The following is a 12,133-nucleotide window of genomic DNA, read 5'->3' as shown; positions in this document are numbered from 1 at the left end:
TTTATGGTGGTTTGTGGGGTGTGTGGCTTTACCCCATGCCACGTGTCCTATTCCTTAATTCATTACAATCAAGTTTAAGTTTGATTAGGATATTAATTTAGTTCTCAAACCACTTCAAAATGGAAGCCCATAATTAACAAGTGTAGTAGATTCTAAGGGGAGCATGACTTTCCCTATAATTTAACATTCATGATCAGTTGATGTACTCATTGACTCTTCATTTATTAAATGCAAAACCCAAACCCCTTAAAACACCTAAGCTCTTAACCTAACTCCTAAATCAAGTCGAATTTAAGGGGAATATAATATTTACCAACCTCATGTATCTTTATTTAAAGCTGTAACAGTATTGTATTATTAAGTTCTTAAAAGGCAAAAAGTAAACACCTTAAATTGCCTGATTACATTTTAGTCTAGATTTTAATTCTTACACAATGCCCCCCCCCCCCCCCCCCCCCCTTTCATTAATTTACCCCTGAGTCTTAACACCTAGAAAGGTGGTAGTTATATATGTTGGGCCTTGTGTAGGGATAAAACACTAACTAACACTGTTTGTGTATTGCAAAGCTGAACACTTGTCTGACTTCTTTGTTGGTACACAGCGGTTTTGCCACCTGTAAAATGTGCAGAAAACTCCCAGGCTGTGTCTGGTGTCGTCTGGACTGCAGCCCATAAATAGCTCTGCATGATAAACCAGTCAGTTTGGACTGAGTAAGAGATGGAGCTGGCACTTCTCCTTCTTGTGGTTGTAACAACTGGTGAGTTCACATTGATTCATTAATACATGACGTGACTATTAAGCAATCTCACTGTTTCTGTCTCTGCCCGTGTTTTACAGTGTCTGGGTGTGGTGTTCCCAGCTACCTGCCCAACACCAGCCGTGTGGTGAATGGGGAAGAGGCCCGTCCATACAGCTGGCCATGGCAGGTTTCCCTGGAGTCTTTTTTCCCCACTTGTGGAGGAACGCTTATTGCTCCTAACTGGGTTTTGACTGCTGCACACTGCATTACGTGAGGTTTATTTTTGCCATTTACATCTCAGTAAAAAAAAAAAAGTTGTTTTCAAATGAAAATAAATGGCATGTGGGGTTCCTGAATACATCTAAGATGTTTTTTCTTGCAACAGTTGCTTTACGTTTCCAGGTTAGAGCAAGAGCGAGCCAGGCATTAAGCTTTTTATTTCCCCGTCCAGATTCCACACGTACAGGGTTGTTCTTGCTGAGCACGACATGAACAAGGAGGAGGGATCTGAACAGTCCATTATGGTGGCAAAAATGTTCATCCATCCCAAATGGAATGACAACTGTGTGTCTTGTGGGTAGGTTATCTTCCCTTACTCACAACTCCAGATCTGCAGTGGGTTATTAAGAAACACAGTAAACATGTCCTTGAAAAAGATGCCTACACCGAGAGTTTCTGTTGAAAAGCAGCTGAGTAAATATTAGATTTTAGTAACACTTTGTATCAAGCTCTTTGTGATAAGCATTAGTTAATAGGTAATAAGGCCCATATCATCCTTAAAATATGCTTTCTAACATTATGTGTTATATATAAGAGTATATGTTTATTCTTGTTTATTCTTTGGCTAAAAAGACCATTTATAAGCACTCAGACAAAAGTAAGTTCTGGTTAAAAAAAAGTGACAACCATGACTTGTTAGGGTTAATAAATCCCTTTACCTTTTATAATAATTCTTATTTACAGTTAACTATCTGAGACTCTTAGACTCTAACAGCAAATGTGTTCAGGATACTATTAATAACACTTTTATCGCATTATTAACACATAATAATGTTAATGAGCATTGTATAAGGCGTTATTAGGTCCTTGTTACTTAATAACTAATGCTTATTATAAGAACTTTAATATAAAATGTTTTCTAAATGAATACACCTTCACCTGTAGGAAAAAACAAGCACTCAGTTAAACAGACTCATTAAAAAAATAAAGAAATGACTGACGTGTTTGTGTTTCTGTGATGAAGGAATGACATTGCCCTGCTGAAACTGGAGAGAAGTGCCGTTATCAATGACAAGGTTCAGCCGGCCTGCCTGCCGCAGCTTGGTGCTGCTCTCGCCCACAACCAGCGCTGCTTTGTCACAGGCTGGGGTCGTCTCTACTGTAAGACCTGCCGCCAAGTTACAAGTCTGCTAACACCCGGCTCACGTGGGGTCGAGCAGTGCACACTTGTGTAAATCAAATTGATTTCAGATATTCAAACGCCCGCTTGTTCTCATGTGATCTCCCCTTCAGCTGGTGGTCCTCGGGCGACTACGCTGCAGCAGGCCCTACTTCCTGTGGTGGATCACTCCATCTGTAGTCAGGGTGACTGGTGGGGCAGCTCAGCAAAGACGACTATGGTCTGTGCAGGAGGAGAGAGCAAGTCAGCATGCCACGTGAGGAACAACCACGCACCTCATGCTTTGTGTGAAACAATACCATTTTCCATTGCTCTAACATCCTGATCTTCCAGGGGGACTCTGGAGGCCCTCTGAACTGTGAGGGCAGAGATGGTAAATGGTATGTGCAAGGCGTTACCAGTTTTGTGTATGGACGGGGTTGTAATACCCCTCAGAAACCCACAGTCTTTACCCGTGTGGCCACTTTCATCCCCTGGATCAGTGAGGTGAGAGAAGCCATGTGAATGATTAATATATGCGGTTTGTGAAATGTACAAGTTTAATCTTGTGTTTTTTCCCCTTTAGACCATGGCCCAAAACTGAAGAGGTTTCTACAACTGAAGTGACTGTACAATAAACTGTATAATGACTTTTTAATGTTATTTTTGTCTTGTATTTCATTGAAATACATACTTTTTTATATATAAAAAAATATATAGAATGACAAAGAAACAAACATTTTAATCCGTTAAACAATGTTTGACAACATAACAAGGATAAAGATAAATCAACATATACATATTTACCATGGTGAACATTTGATTATCTTTTATGGAAATACAAAGACTGCATCATTGACTGTATGTTTATTTAATTATTTGAACAGATTAAGGACTTTATTATGAACATTTAGAAGTAAATTAACTGTAAATGTACTGTAGTTACTATATGCTATTCAAAAACATCGACCGATGGAATTAATTAATGAAAAAACAAATTCCTAACTGTAAATTTGAATATGCTTCAAAATCATGATCACTTGATGAGACGTTTTCATTCGGCAGCCTCCTTCTCAAACTACTACAGCGAGCTGTGTCAGTTACTGCAGCAGATCCTCATGAAGGTGTCCAGGTGAAGAAGTCGATTCCCTGCAGCTCGGCAGGTAAGTACTCCTGCTCCACGGGGCCGCTGAAGGCTGGGTTGTACTGGTAGCCTTTAGCGTAGCCCAGTTGTTTCATCAGCCTGGTGGAGGCGTTGCGAAGGTGGAGGGGGACGGAAGGCAGAGGTCCTTTGTGGTTCCTCAAGCAGGCTTTCACATTAGCGTAGGCCTTGTAGATATCCACAGATTTGGGTGCTCGTGCTAGATAGACTACACACTGAGCCAGGATCACCTGATAAGCAGTGACAGAGGTAAACAACACGGGCCGGGGGTTATGGCCAAAATGTTCTATCCAGATATAGGTAATTTCATATCCTGATAGCAATATATATCACAATATAGCGAGTATTTCTCACGAGTCACTATATGAAATAACCACGTGGTTCTGTGTACTCTTGTGTGAAAAGTACTTCATGTTTTCTCATTTAATGAAGAATTTGAGTGCAAAATAACCAGATTTTCAGAGAAATGTATAACAGTTTGCCATGACAGGTAAGCCTACCTCACATTCTGGCATCCCGATGAAGTGACAGGCCTGAAAGGCTGACACGGCCTGAGGAAGAGCGGAGGGGTCCGCCATTCCTGAGAGAGAAAAGAGACGGAGGCCGTTCAGTCCAGTTCTACTTTGAAACTTACAATCTTCTCTTTCTCATTTTTCTGTAAGCATTACAGCATCAAGTCAGCCTTTTCTTTCCTGTAATAAAATATATATATATATATATATAGACACACACACATATACATACACACACACACACTAAGTATTCAGGTTCACCAGGCCATTTAGAGACAGTGATTCTTTTGTGACACAGACAGTGACACAGTACTGTTGTGAGTGAGAAAAATCTGTATATTACTCACTGTATATTAGAAATAGATGAACCTAGAATAATAAAAAAATATGCATAATAACCTAAATAACTAACAAAATGACATGACACACATAATAAAACGTTTCATTATCAAAAATGAATTGAAAAAACAGAACGAATGAAAGCCAAAAAGAAGTCAATAACAAAAGACTTTAGAAAATATGTTTGAAAAGAAAAGACTGACTTTGAAAAGTTAAACATTTCCTGACTGCAAAACCCAGCGGTCACCTTGATCACTAAAATATCATCTAAACAATGGTGGTGAGGCTAGTTGGCAGCTGCACATTGATGATAGGAGTCATTTCACATACCCACATCCTCACTGGCGAAGCGGACCAGCCTGCGAGCCACATAGAGAGGATCCTCACCGCCCTCCAGCATGCGGCCCAGCCAGTAGAGCGACGCGTTCTCACTGGAGCCCCTCATAGACTTATGTAACGCTGAGATACAGTTGTAATGCTCCTCACCTTTGACACACACACACACACACACACACACACACACACACAGTGTATATAAAGAAGCTCAAATAAGTGTACATGGCCACATTTCTTTGAGCTGCAGTATTTTCAATGATAATTTGGGGGATGGAGAAACTTTTGTGAGAGATATGTATACAGAAAGTTGCAATAGTCGAGAAGTTAGAGATGAAATACACCAATGAACAACCTTCTCTTATGTTCATGGGATAAAATACATGAATGTGAGCTTACCAGCTTTATCGTAGAGAATATGGGACCTCTGAAGACCTTCCTTGATGTGCGTCTCCTTCACAAGTATTTCCTGAGAACCACCTTGTCCCGATGGGCCAAACCGGGCCGAGTTCACCTGAGCCTGAACAGCCAGCTGCAGACTATTGAGTCCTACTCTCGCGTCACCGTCACAAAGGTAGGCGATGGTGTCCAGAGCCTTTTGTTCGATGAAAATCTTTGGCCTAGGTAAACAATAACATACATCAGATATACTGCATATGGAATACTTATAATACAGGCGTCTTCCCCAAAATCTAAAGGAATAACACAGTAAGCAAATCCAAAAATCAAACTCACTCATGATTATCTGACTGGTCTTGATCGTTAGGATTATCCGGATCTTGTCCCAGGACTCTGATCCCCAGGGCGGCAACGGCCCTGTCCAGGATGGAGCCCATTGCCTCCACAGTGAGCTTCTCCAGGACCAGGACCCTGCACCGGCTCAGCAGGGCAGCATTCACCTGGAAGGATGGATTTTCTGTGGTTGCCCCGATCAAAGTCACCGTCCCGCACTCCACGTGAGGAAGGAAGGTATCCTACAAACATATTGAAAGAGAGAGAGAGCAGAGGAGGTAAACAAGGACAACAATGACCAGCTTGGATATGACATTTCATGTCCATTTTCTTAACAAGAAATTTAATAAGCCTATTTCCCAAAATAGAAAACTATTCCTTTGACCTATTTCACAGATATTGAGGGATTTTGGCTGGATTTTGGAGTTGCAGCTTTAAATTCAAACACGGATCAGAGCACATCTTACTGGCTCAATACTCCACCTGTTGGGATTTGTTGAAGCGGTGGATTTCATCAATGAACATGATGGTCTTCCTCTTGCACAGTCGAAGCTCGTTCTGCGCCTGCTTGATCACTTCCCGGACATCGTTGGTGGACGCGCTGGTGGCAGACAGAGAGACAAAACGACAGGTCCCCTTCTTTTTACTGCCGCTGGCAATAATGTGAGCCAGAGTGGTCTGGAAGACAACAAAACACGTACAAAGTAATGTGATTCAAACACATGCCGTGCCTTTTGTAATCAGTTTAAGACCTGCACATACAGGCATGACATCACAGCTTGGAGACCAATCATAGTCCAACATACAGCTGACTTTACACAGGTGTTATTTAGAAACTTTAAAAACATTTCCATATTCATAGATTGATGACTATTTTAATGAGGGGGGATGAGTGGATGTTATTTTATGACTTCATGCATTACATTACATTATGAAACAGAAAGTACATTAATTAAGGACAGGGGGCTGGTGCATCTCAGTCCGCCACACCTTCCCACATCCCGGCGGCCCCCAGAAGATCAGAGACGGTATTTCCTGGGAGTCCAGAAGTGACCTGATCAGTGTCTGCTGGCCCACAACTTTACTCTGTCCAAAGTACTCCTCCAGTGTGTTTGGTCTCAGCATCTCCGCCAGAGGCTTGTTTGTCGAGAGCAAAGTCCGTGCTGATGAATCATTTGATGGCTTCAAGGACCGTCCGTTTAATCCAGAGGGTTGACTTTTCGTGTCCTCGGTAGTTGCTGGCGGTCCTGGTTCTGCCTCGCTCATTAAATTACGTTTAACCCCCTTGTCGACAGCAGATTGTTTACTTGCACATAAACCACTCCGTTCACTCGCAGCTGAAACTTTACTCTTGTTGGTGTCAAACAGAGAAAAAAGCGAGGACGGCGCCGCGGCCGCGCCGGACACGGAGGGGGAGGAGGAGGCGGCCATAGAGCGGTTCACAGCGGTTGGTTTAGCCTCCGCGCTAATGCGGGGTTTCTTCGACGGAGGCTCGCTTCCGGCGGCTGCCGACGCACTGCTGTCCGCAACGCTGTCCAGCAGACACGCGTCGAGGTGTCCGTTGATAGTGGCAGACCTGAAGTCTTTCAAACACACGGGACATTGCACCGAGTCGGCTCCGGGAGATTCCATCACGTTCGCCATGTTTACTCCCGCGAAACTTTTGACGTTTGAACCACGTGACTTCCGCCTTGCTTACGTTTGAGGGACAATCGCTAGGGTACATAAAAGTGAAGCATTGTGATATTGGAGTTATGTTGTTTTTTGTTGAACATTTAGGGTGGTAAGAACGGCGGCATATTAGGGCCACTGTAGGGGAAAAAGGGGAGCCGAGAGAGACAATATTCCGAGAAAAAAGTGGCAAATTTGCTACTTTATTACGATGCTAACAACCAGCATTTATGCTAGCTAACTTCCCATGAATGTCGCATTTATTTTTCTAATTAATACATCACAACGTGTGACAACGCTTTGCTAAGGTCCTTGTGGTGATGGCTGCTGATGGTTATTGTTGGTTGATTTGATATGGGCCAAATTGTCATTTTATGGGTGTTTATTGACCGGGCAGTTGGAGTAAATGCTAGCAGTAGCTTTCACTTGTTGTCATAGCTACGGCAAACATCCGGTGTTAGCGAGTCCAAGCAATTTGTTTATACACGTGCCAAAAGGAAACGGAGGCGATTGAGAGGGCAATATCCTTTATTGTATAAATAAGTGCCAAATTTGCTTTAAACAACCACTAAAGGAGAACAAGGATAACAAACTGATTACATGTAAACATAAACATTTGAACTACCATGTACAGACTGTTCAGCAGTTCTTCCCAGGTGAATAATAGTGTAAGGGAGAAAGGAAGACCACACAAATGAATAAAAACATGAAAAACACAAGAGAGCCCATCACCGAGGCAGCCATCCTTGGTGGACTTTTATTGCAATGTCTTTCACACAATAGCCTATTGTGGAGTAGACTACTGTGGAATATTATGCAACAAAATTACATTCCATTTCAAAAACACACGTGTATTAATAATTATGTTCCACTGCAACTTTAATGAATGCATTTTCTTGTTCTTCGTAGTTGACGTTGCCATCAGGGGAAGCATCCTCCTCCTCCTCCTTTGGGTGTGACGACACATCCACCAGAGAAGGGAGGCTCCCACCTCGCAGGATACCGTTGCCCCTATGGAGGAGACTGTCGAGACCGCTGCCCAGAGAGCCCTTCAGAGGTAAATACTGTTTTTTTCCAGGAGAACTGTCTGCAGAATGGTGAATCTCAATATCCTCAATATCCTCAGCACTCATCCTGCAAATATAACGTAGGTCTTGGTTGTGATTTTACTGAACAAAGGCACTGAAACATAAAAGGTAAAAAAGAGTTGACCTCATGTCAAAGGTGGAGCCTTTGAAGGCTGGTTTGAGACTTTCTGCTGCTGTTGACAGAGTGTAAGGGATGGAGAAGTGTCTCTGTGCCCAGTGCTTGTCCTTCACAATCGGAGCCAGGTCCTGGTACATATCATCGACAGCCAGCATCGACACCTAGGAGAGAGAATACGCAGTTAGTGCTATTCTTCTTCTTATTGCATTGAAGGGAAGCATTGAGGGGGACAACCTGAATGTTTCTGTCAATGAGCTGGTTGGTCTCAAAGTCATCGTCATCCTCACCGAATGGATTGATGATCAGCTCCCCCACCTAGACATCGTGAAATCAAAATTAACAAAATCCGTTTTCTGCAAGTGAAACGTGATGTTTCTTCTCACCTTGAGCCAGCCAGCGTAGAAGAAGAACTGCAGCAGGGTGAAAACGGGGACGTACATGTCCAGCTTGTGATCCTTGTATCCTTTCTCGGGGTTCAGAAATTGTCGGCCAATCACACAGAAGGCAAAAAAAGAGTAAACTGCTAAAGTAACCACCTGCACAGAAGGAAGAACAAAGACAGTTGTATGCTGAAGTATCCAAATATACTCAACTAGAATGGCCCAGAATTGATTCATTGTATTTTCTATTATTAATCTGAATCTGCTTAATAACTAGTAACTAAATTAGTAGTGTAGTTTACACCCCTAAAATGTAGTGTAGAGGAAGTATGAAGCAGCAGAAAATGGAAATACTTAAATAAATTACAAGCATCTTTAAAATTTTACTAAAGTATGGTACTCAGTTTTGGAATTATTTTTGATACATTTTATTTTGAAGTATGATTGAATTTAAATAATTAAGATAAATGGGCATCAAATAAAATATAAAATACACTTTGTTGATGATCGTCTTGTCATTGAATAGTTTTTAAGATGTTAGTCTTACCTGAGTGTAGACCAGAGGGATGCTTATCCAGTCATAGTGGAACAAGAGGCTACACTTGCCTCTGTACTTATTCAGCTCCTGTAGTTATAAATACATATTGTACATTTATATTAGTTAGTTATACAGAATGTGTATGTACTGGGGCTTTAAAGGGAATTTTCATCTTCCTCTTTCCCACATTGTTTATATATAAAAACAGACCAACAATAAAAGAACTCACATCCATCAGCAGCCTCAGAGCGATGTCGTCCCTCACTCGACCCTCCTCTCTCGCTCTGGACGCCAGGTTCGAGAACCAAGTCAAAGGCATCCAGTACTTGTTGAAATCACAGTGCAGAGACTCGAACTTATTCAGCTCGTGTGTGGTCATAAATCCTGCAGAGATTAGACAGTTCCAGGTGAAATAGATGTTTGTGGCCCGAGGATCAGTAAATACTCTGAATACTTATTTTAAGAGGGAAGAGGTGTAACCCGGAGTCGTCCGGGATGGGAATGCATGGATGTATTACTCAGGTTTGTTTTGATCATGTATTTTCAATTATTTATTTAGCTAAATGTAGTTTTTTTCACGTAAAAGCATCTTTTTTATCTGTATAAATGCAAAGCTATTTCTGTTGAATGGCACAATTAAAAAAAAAAATCCATATTCTATATTAAAGTAATTCCAGTTGTATAAACTGCTTATTTTAATTAATTATACAAAATCAAATCAATCTATTATGACAAAGTGCATCCCCTCTGTGTGATAATGTGTCCCAGTTGAACTGCTCAATTATTTTGCTAAATCTCCATAATGTCTTATATATTATTAACCTAGTTACCTATCAAAGTTATGTTATAAAAGGTAAATTATATGATTGTTTTGATCAAGTAAAGTAAAAATAGCAATATTTTGTTTCAGATGTTTGGAGTGACAGTAAAAAGTAATTGACCATAGTGTTCTACATTAATGCTGCAGTATTTCATTCCTACCAGCCTCAACTATGTGCTCAATAGTTGGGAAACGCTTGTGAACCCTTGTGCTGACGGAGCGGAGGATAAGAACTGAAGATAAGTTGGCGTATCTCATGAGTGTTCGTCGCAGCAGGCGGCCCCTCTCGTCTGCCCCGTGGACGTTTCCACACACCACCATCATGAGGTTATCAGGCAGAGGGAAGCTGGTGTACTGACCCCACCACCTGTTAAAGGCCAGGGACACATAGAAACCTGGGGGGGGGGAAATTATATTATTATCTACAGATCTCTCTGGTGGAAGACAGAGCCAGTTCAATCAGACTCACCCAGTACAAACAAAACTGGGATGAAGTTGGTGTTGGTGAACTGGTCGCAGTAAAGGGCGATACGCTCAAACAGATCCTGCTGCTTTTGTGTGAGGAGGAACCTGGGAGGAGAATCAAATCTGCCACTGATGAAGCCACAAACGCTCGGTCATACACGATGGAAAACAGCAGGATCTAAAGATGAAATCAGTGAATTTACCTGTAAAACACACTGAAAAACAGATAAATCCCACAGAAGCCCAGGAAGTCTTTGTAAAGCAGCCTGTAGATGCTTCCCTTCCACCTGAACAGGAGCTTGGCGAAGCCACCAAATCGAGCATCGGCCACTTCAAGGGTGTAAGAAACTGTCATGTCCGGCTTTGTTCTGTGTTGTAACAGTTGGAAATTCCTGTAAAATATCAATGTGTGATACATTGAATCATGACACTTTATTACAACCATATTCCATAAAAAAACAAAAAACAAAGAAAAAGATGTGTCTTACCTATGAAAGCCGGTACATCACCTGATCCTCCTGTCCTGGGAAGAAAACTTCTTCCTCTGCGTCTCAATTTAAACCTCTCTGTTGTGCTGTCATAAATTAACATTTTTACTTTATCACCTGGGAACCTGACGGTGTACAGATACACCTACTGAGTGTGCACGCTGCTTCTCTCCTGGAATGGTAGGGGACTTCTTTGGATCATCGGCTGTCATTGTATTGGTTAAGGTGTCACCAGAGCTTTGCTGTAATATGTATGTATATGTATGTATGAGGATCACAGCAAATATTATGTTAAAAAGTTGAGTTGATAAAGGTTGGTTAGAGAGTTTGTGTGTTCTCACAGAGCTGATGTGGCTCTGTAAATGTCCAAAATGATTAATTTAGAAAGATTAAGTGGATTTTCATTGATTATGAATCTGTAGATCATTTTCATAATTTAATCAATAAACAGTTTTGCATTTTTGCTTGACATGACAAACAATTCGTCAATACTACCAAAAATAACAATAGTGACAACAAAGATAATGATAATCATAAATGTGTTTATTTACAGCTTTCTCATCAAGGAAGGGGAAAAACATACAACATACCTGTTACAAATAACAACAAAAACTGTTGATTTCACAGACAAATCCTCAAGTTCAAGACCAACATTTCATTTTATGTGGTGTTGTATTGGTTAATGCACACACGCAAATATATTAACAAGATGCAAACAACAATAATAATAAGGAAAGGTTTGTCTACTTTTCAGAAGGGTCCCCATATTGTTATATTTATTTCCCACATTCATCAGCTGCAACAAAAATCAAGTAGGTAGGACCTGTTACCTAAGTGAATCTACTCCCTCACCATAGAACACTCACACACACACACACACACACACACACACACGCACACACACAGCAGAGACCCTTTCAGTGTAATTTACTGTTCTGGCCATCAATGATAACATGCTTACAGTATCACGTGAACCCATCCCTCGCTTCTTGTTCCTGGCTGCTGGGCTCTGCTCGCTTGTTTGTCGTTTGTTTTTCACATCGTTCCAGCAGTCTGTTGTAAATCAGAGTCTGTTTTATCCTCTGACTCTGTTTGCTCTCCCCTGACAGGATATGGACTTCCTTATTCTTCAGCTGCAGTGGAGGTGTGAGCGTCACAGCACTCCTATCTTTAACTTAGTATAAGATTAATGCCTTCATCACAATAAAACTAATCGATGTGTTTTGTGTGGCTGATAAATGGTAGTTTCCATTGCTGTCAGGAGATGGCGCTCTTGTGATTTTGTGCAGGGCTCTGAGCCTCAGCCCCGAGGCCTCACTGTCTATATGTATCTCATAAACAAAGACACCTATATGATTTACTTTGTCCT

The 12,133-nt window shown here is 41.4% G+C and overlaps 4 protein-coding genes across 4 annotated transcripts in view; 2 read left to right on the top strand and 2 right to left on the bottom strand.

Moving 5' to 3' along the window:
* The window catches only part of ltb4r2b (leukotriene B4 receptor 2b), an 88,848-nt gene that overhangs the window by 35,365 nt on the left and 41,350 nt on the right, over positions 1-12,133 (top strand). The window lies entirely within an intron of this gene.
* On the top strand, positions 719-2,746 carry LOC311012701 (chymotrypsin-like elastase family member 3B; the record flags this gene model as incomplete). The annotated part of the gene is made up of 7 exons (XM_084008315.1): positions 719-758; positions 839-1,010; positions 1,192-1,317; positions 1,984-2,120; positions 2,253-2,395; positions 2,473-2,625; positions 2,705-2,746. 7 exons carry the CDS (start codon positions 719-721, stop codon positions 2,720-2,722), a joined length of 789 nt encoding a protein of 262 aa, XP_083864441.1. The 3' UTR covers positions 2,723-2,746.
* On the bottom strand, positions 2,874-6,847 carry wrnip1 (WRN helicase interacting protein 1). Its single transcript, XM_084008264.1, has 7 exons — positions 6,187-6,847; positions 5,680-5,874; positions 5,200-5,438; positions 4,864-5,084; positions 4,462-4,617; positions 3,781-3,860; positions 2,874-3,510 (listed from the first exon to the last, which is right to left on the bottom strand). The coding sequence occupies exons 1-7, from the start codon at positions 6,838-6,840 to the stop codon at positions 3,235-3,237; spliced, it is 1,821 nt and encodes a 606-aa protein (XP_083864390.1). The 5' UTR covers positions 6,841-6,847; the 3' UTR covers positions 2,874-3,234.
* LOC311011753 (bestrophin-4-like) lies at positions 7,722-11,038 on the bottom strand (the record flags this gene model as incomplete). Its single annotated transcript, XM_084006883.1, has 9 exons — positions 10,480-11,038; positions 10,281-10,381; positions 9,973-10,206; positions 9,221-9,375; positions 9,001-9,078; positions 8,457-8,609; positions 8,308-8,388; positions 8,080-8,234; positions 7,722-8,001 (listed from the first exon to the last, which is right to left on the bottom strand). The coding sequence occupies exons 1-9, from the start codon at positions 10,719-10,721 to the stop codon at positions 7,722-7,724; spliced, it is 1,479 nt and encodes a 492-aa protein (XP_083863009.1). The 5' UTR covers positions 10,722-11,038.

This window comes from Eutrigla gurnardus (assembly GCF_963514095.1).
Source record: "Eutrigla gurnardus genome assembly, chromosome: 4".
Lineage (NCBI taxonomy): Eukaryota > Metazoa > Chordata > Actinopteri > Perciformes > Triglidae > Eutrigla > Eutrigla gurnardus.
This window is presented reverse-complemented; position numbering and strand designations above follow the sequence as displayed.

Excerpts from the sequence above, each read along its gene's own strand:
- wrnip1 (XM_084008264.1), bottom strand. The coding sequence starts at position 6,840 with ATGGCGAACGTGATGGAATCTCCCGGAGCCGACTCGGTGCAATGTCCC. Across the intron at positions 5,085-5,199 it reads GACCAGTCAGATAATCATGA|GCCAAAGATTTTCATCGAAC; the intron begins GTGAGTTTGATT and ends TTGTTTACCTAG. Across the intron at positions 4,618-4,863 it reads TATTCTCTACGATAAAGCTG|GTGAGGAGCATTACAACTGT; the intron begins GTAAGCTCACAT and ends TGTGTGTCAAAG.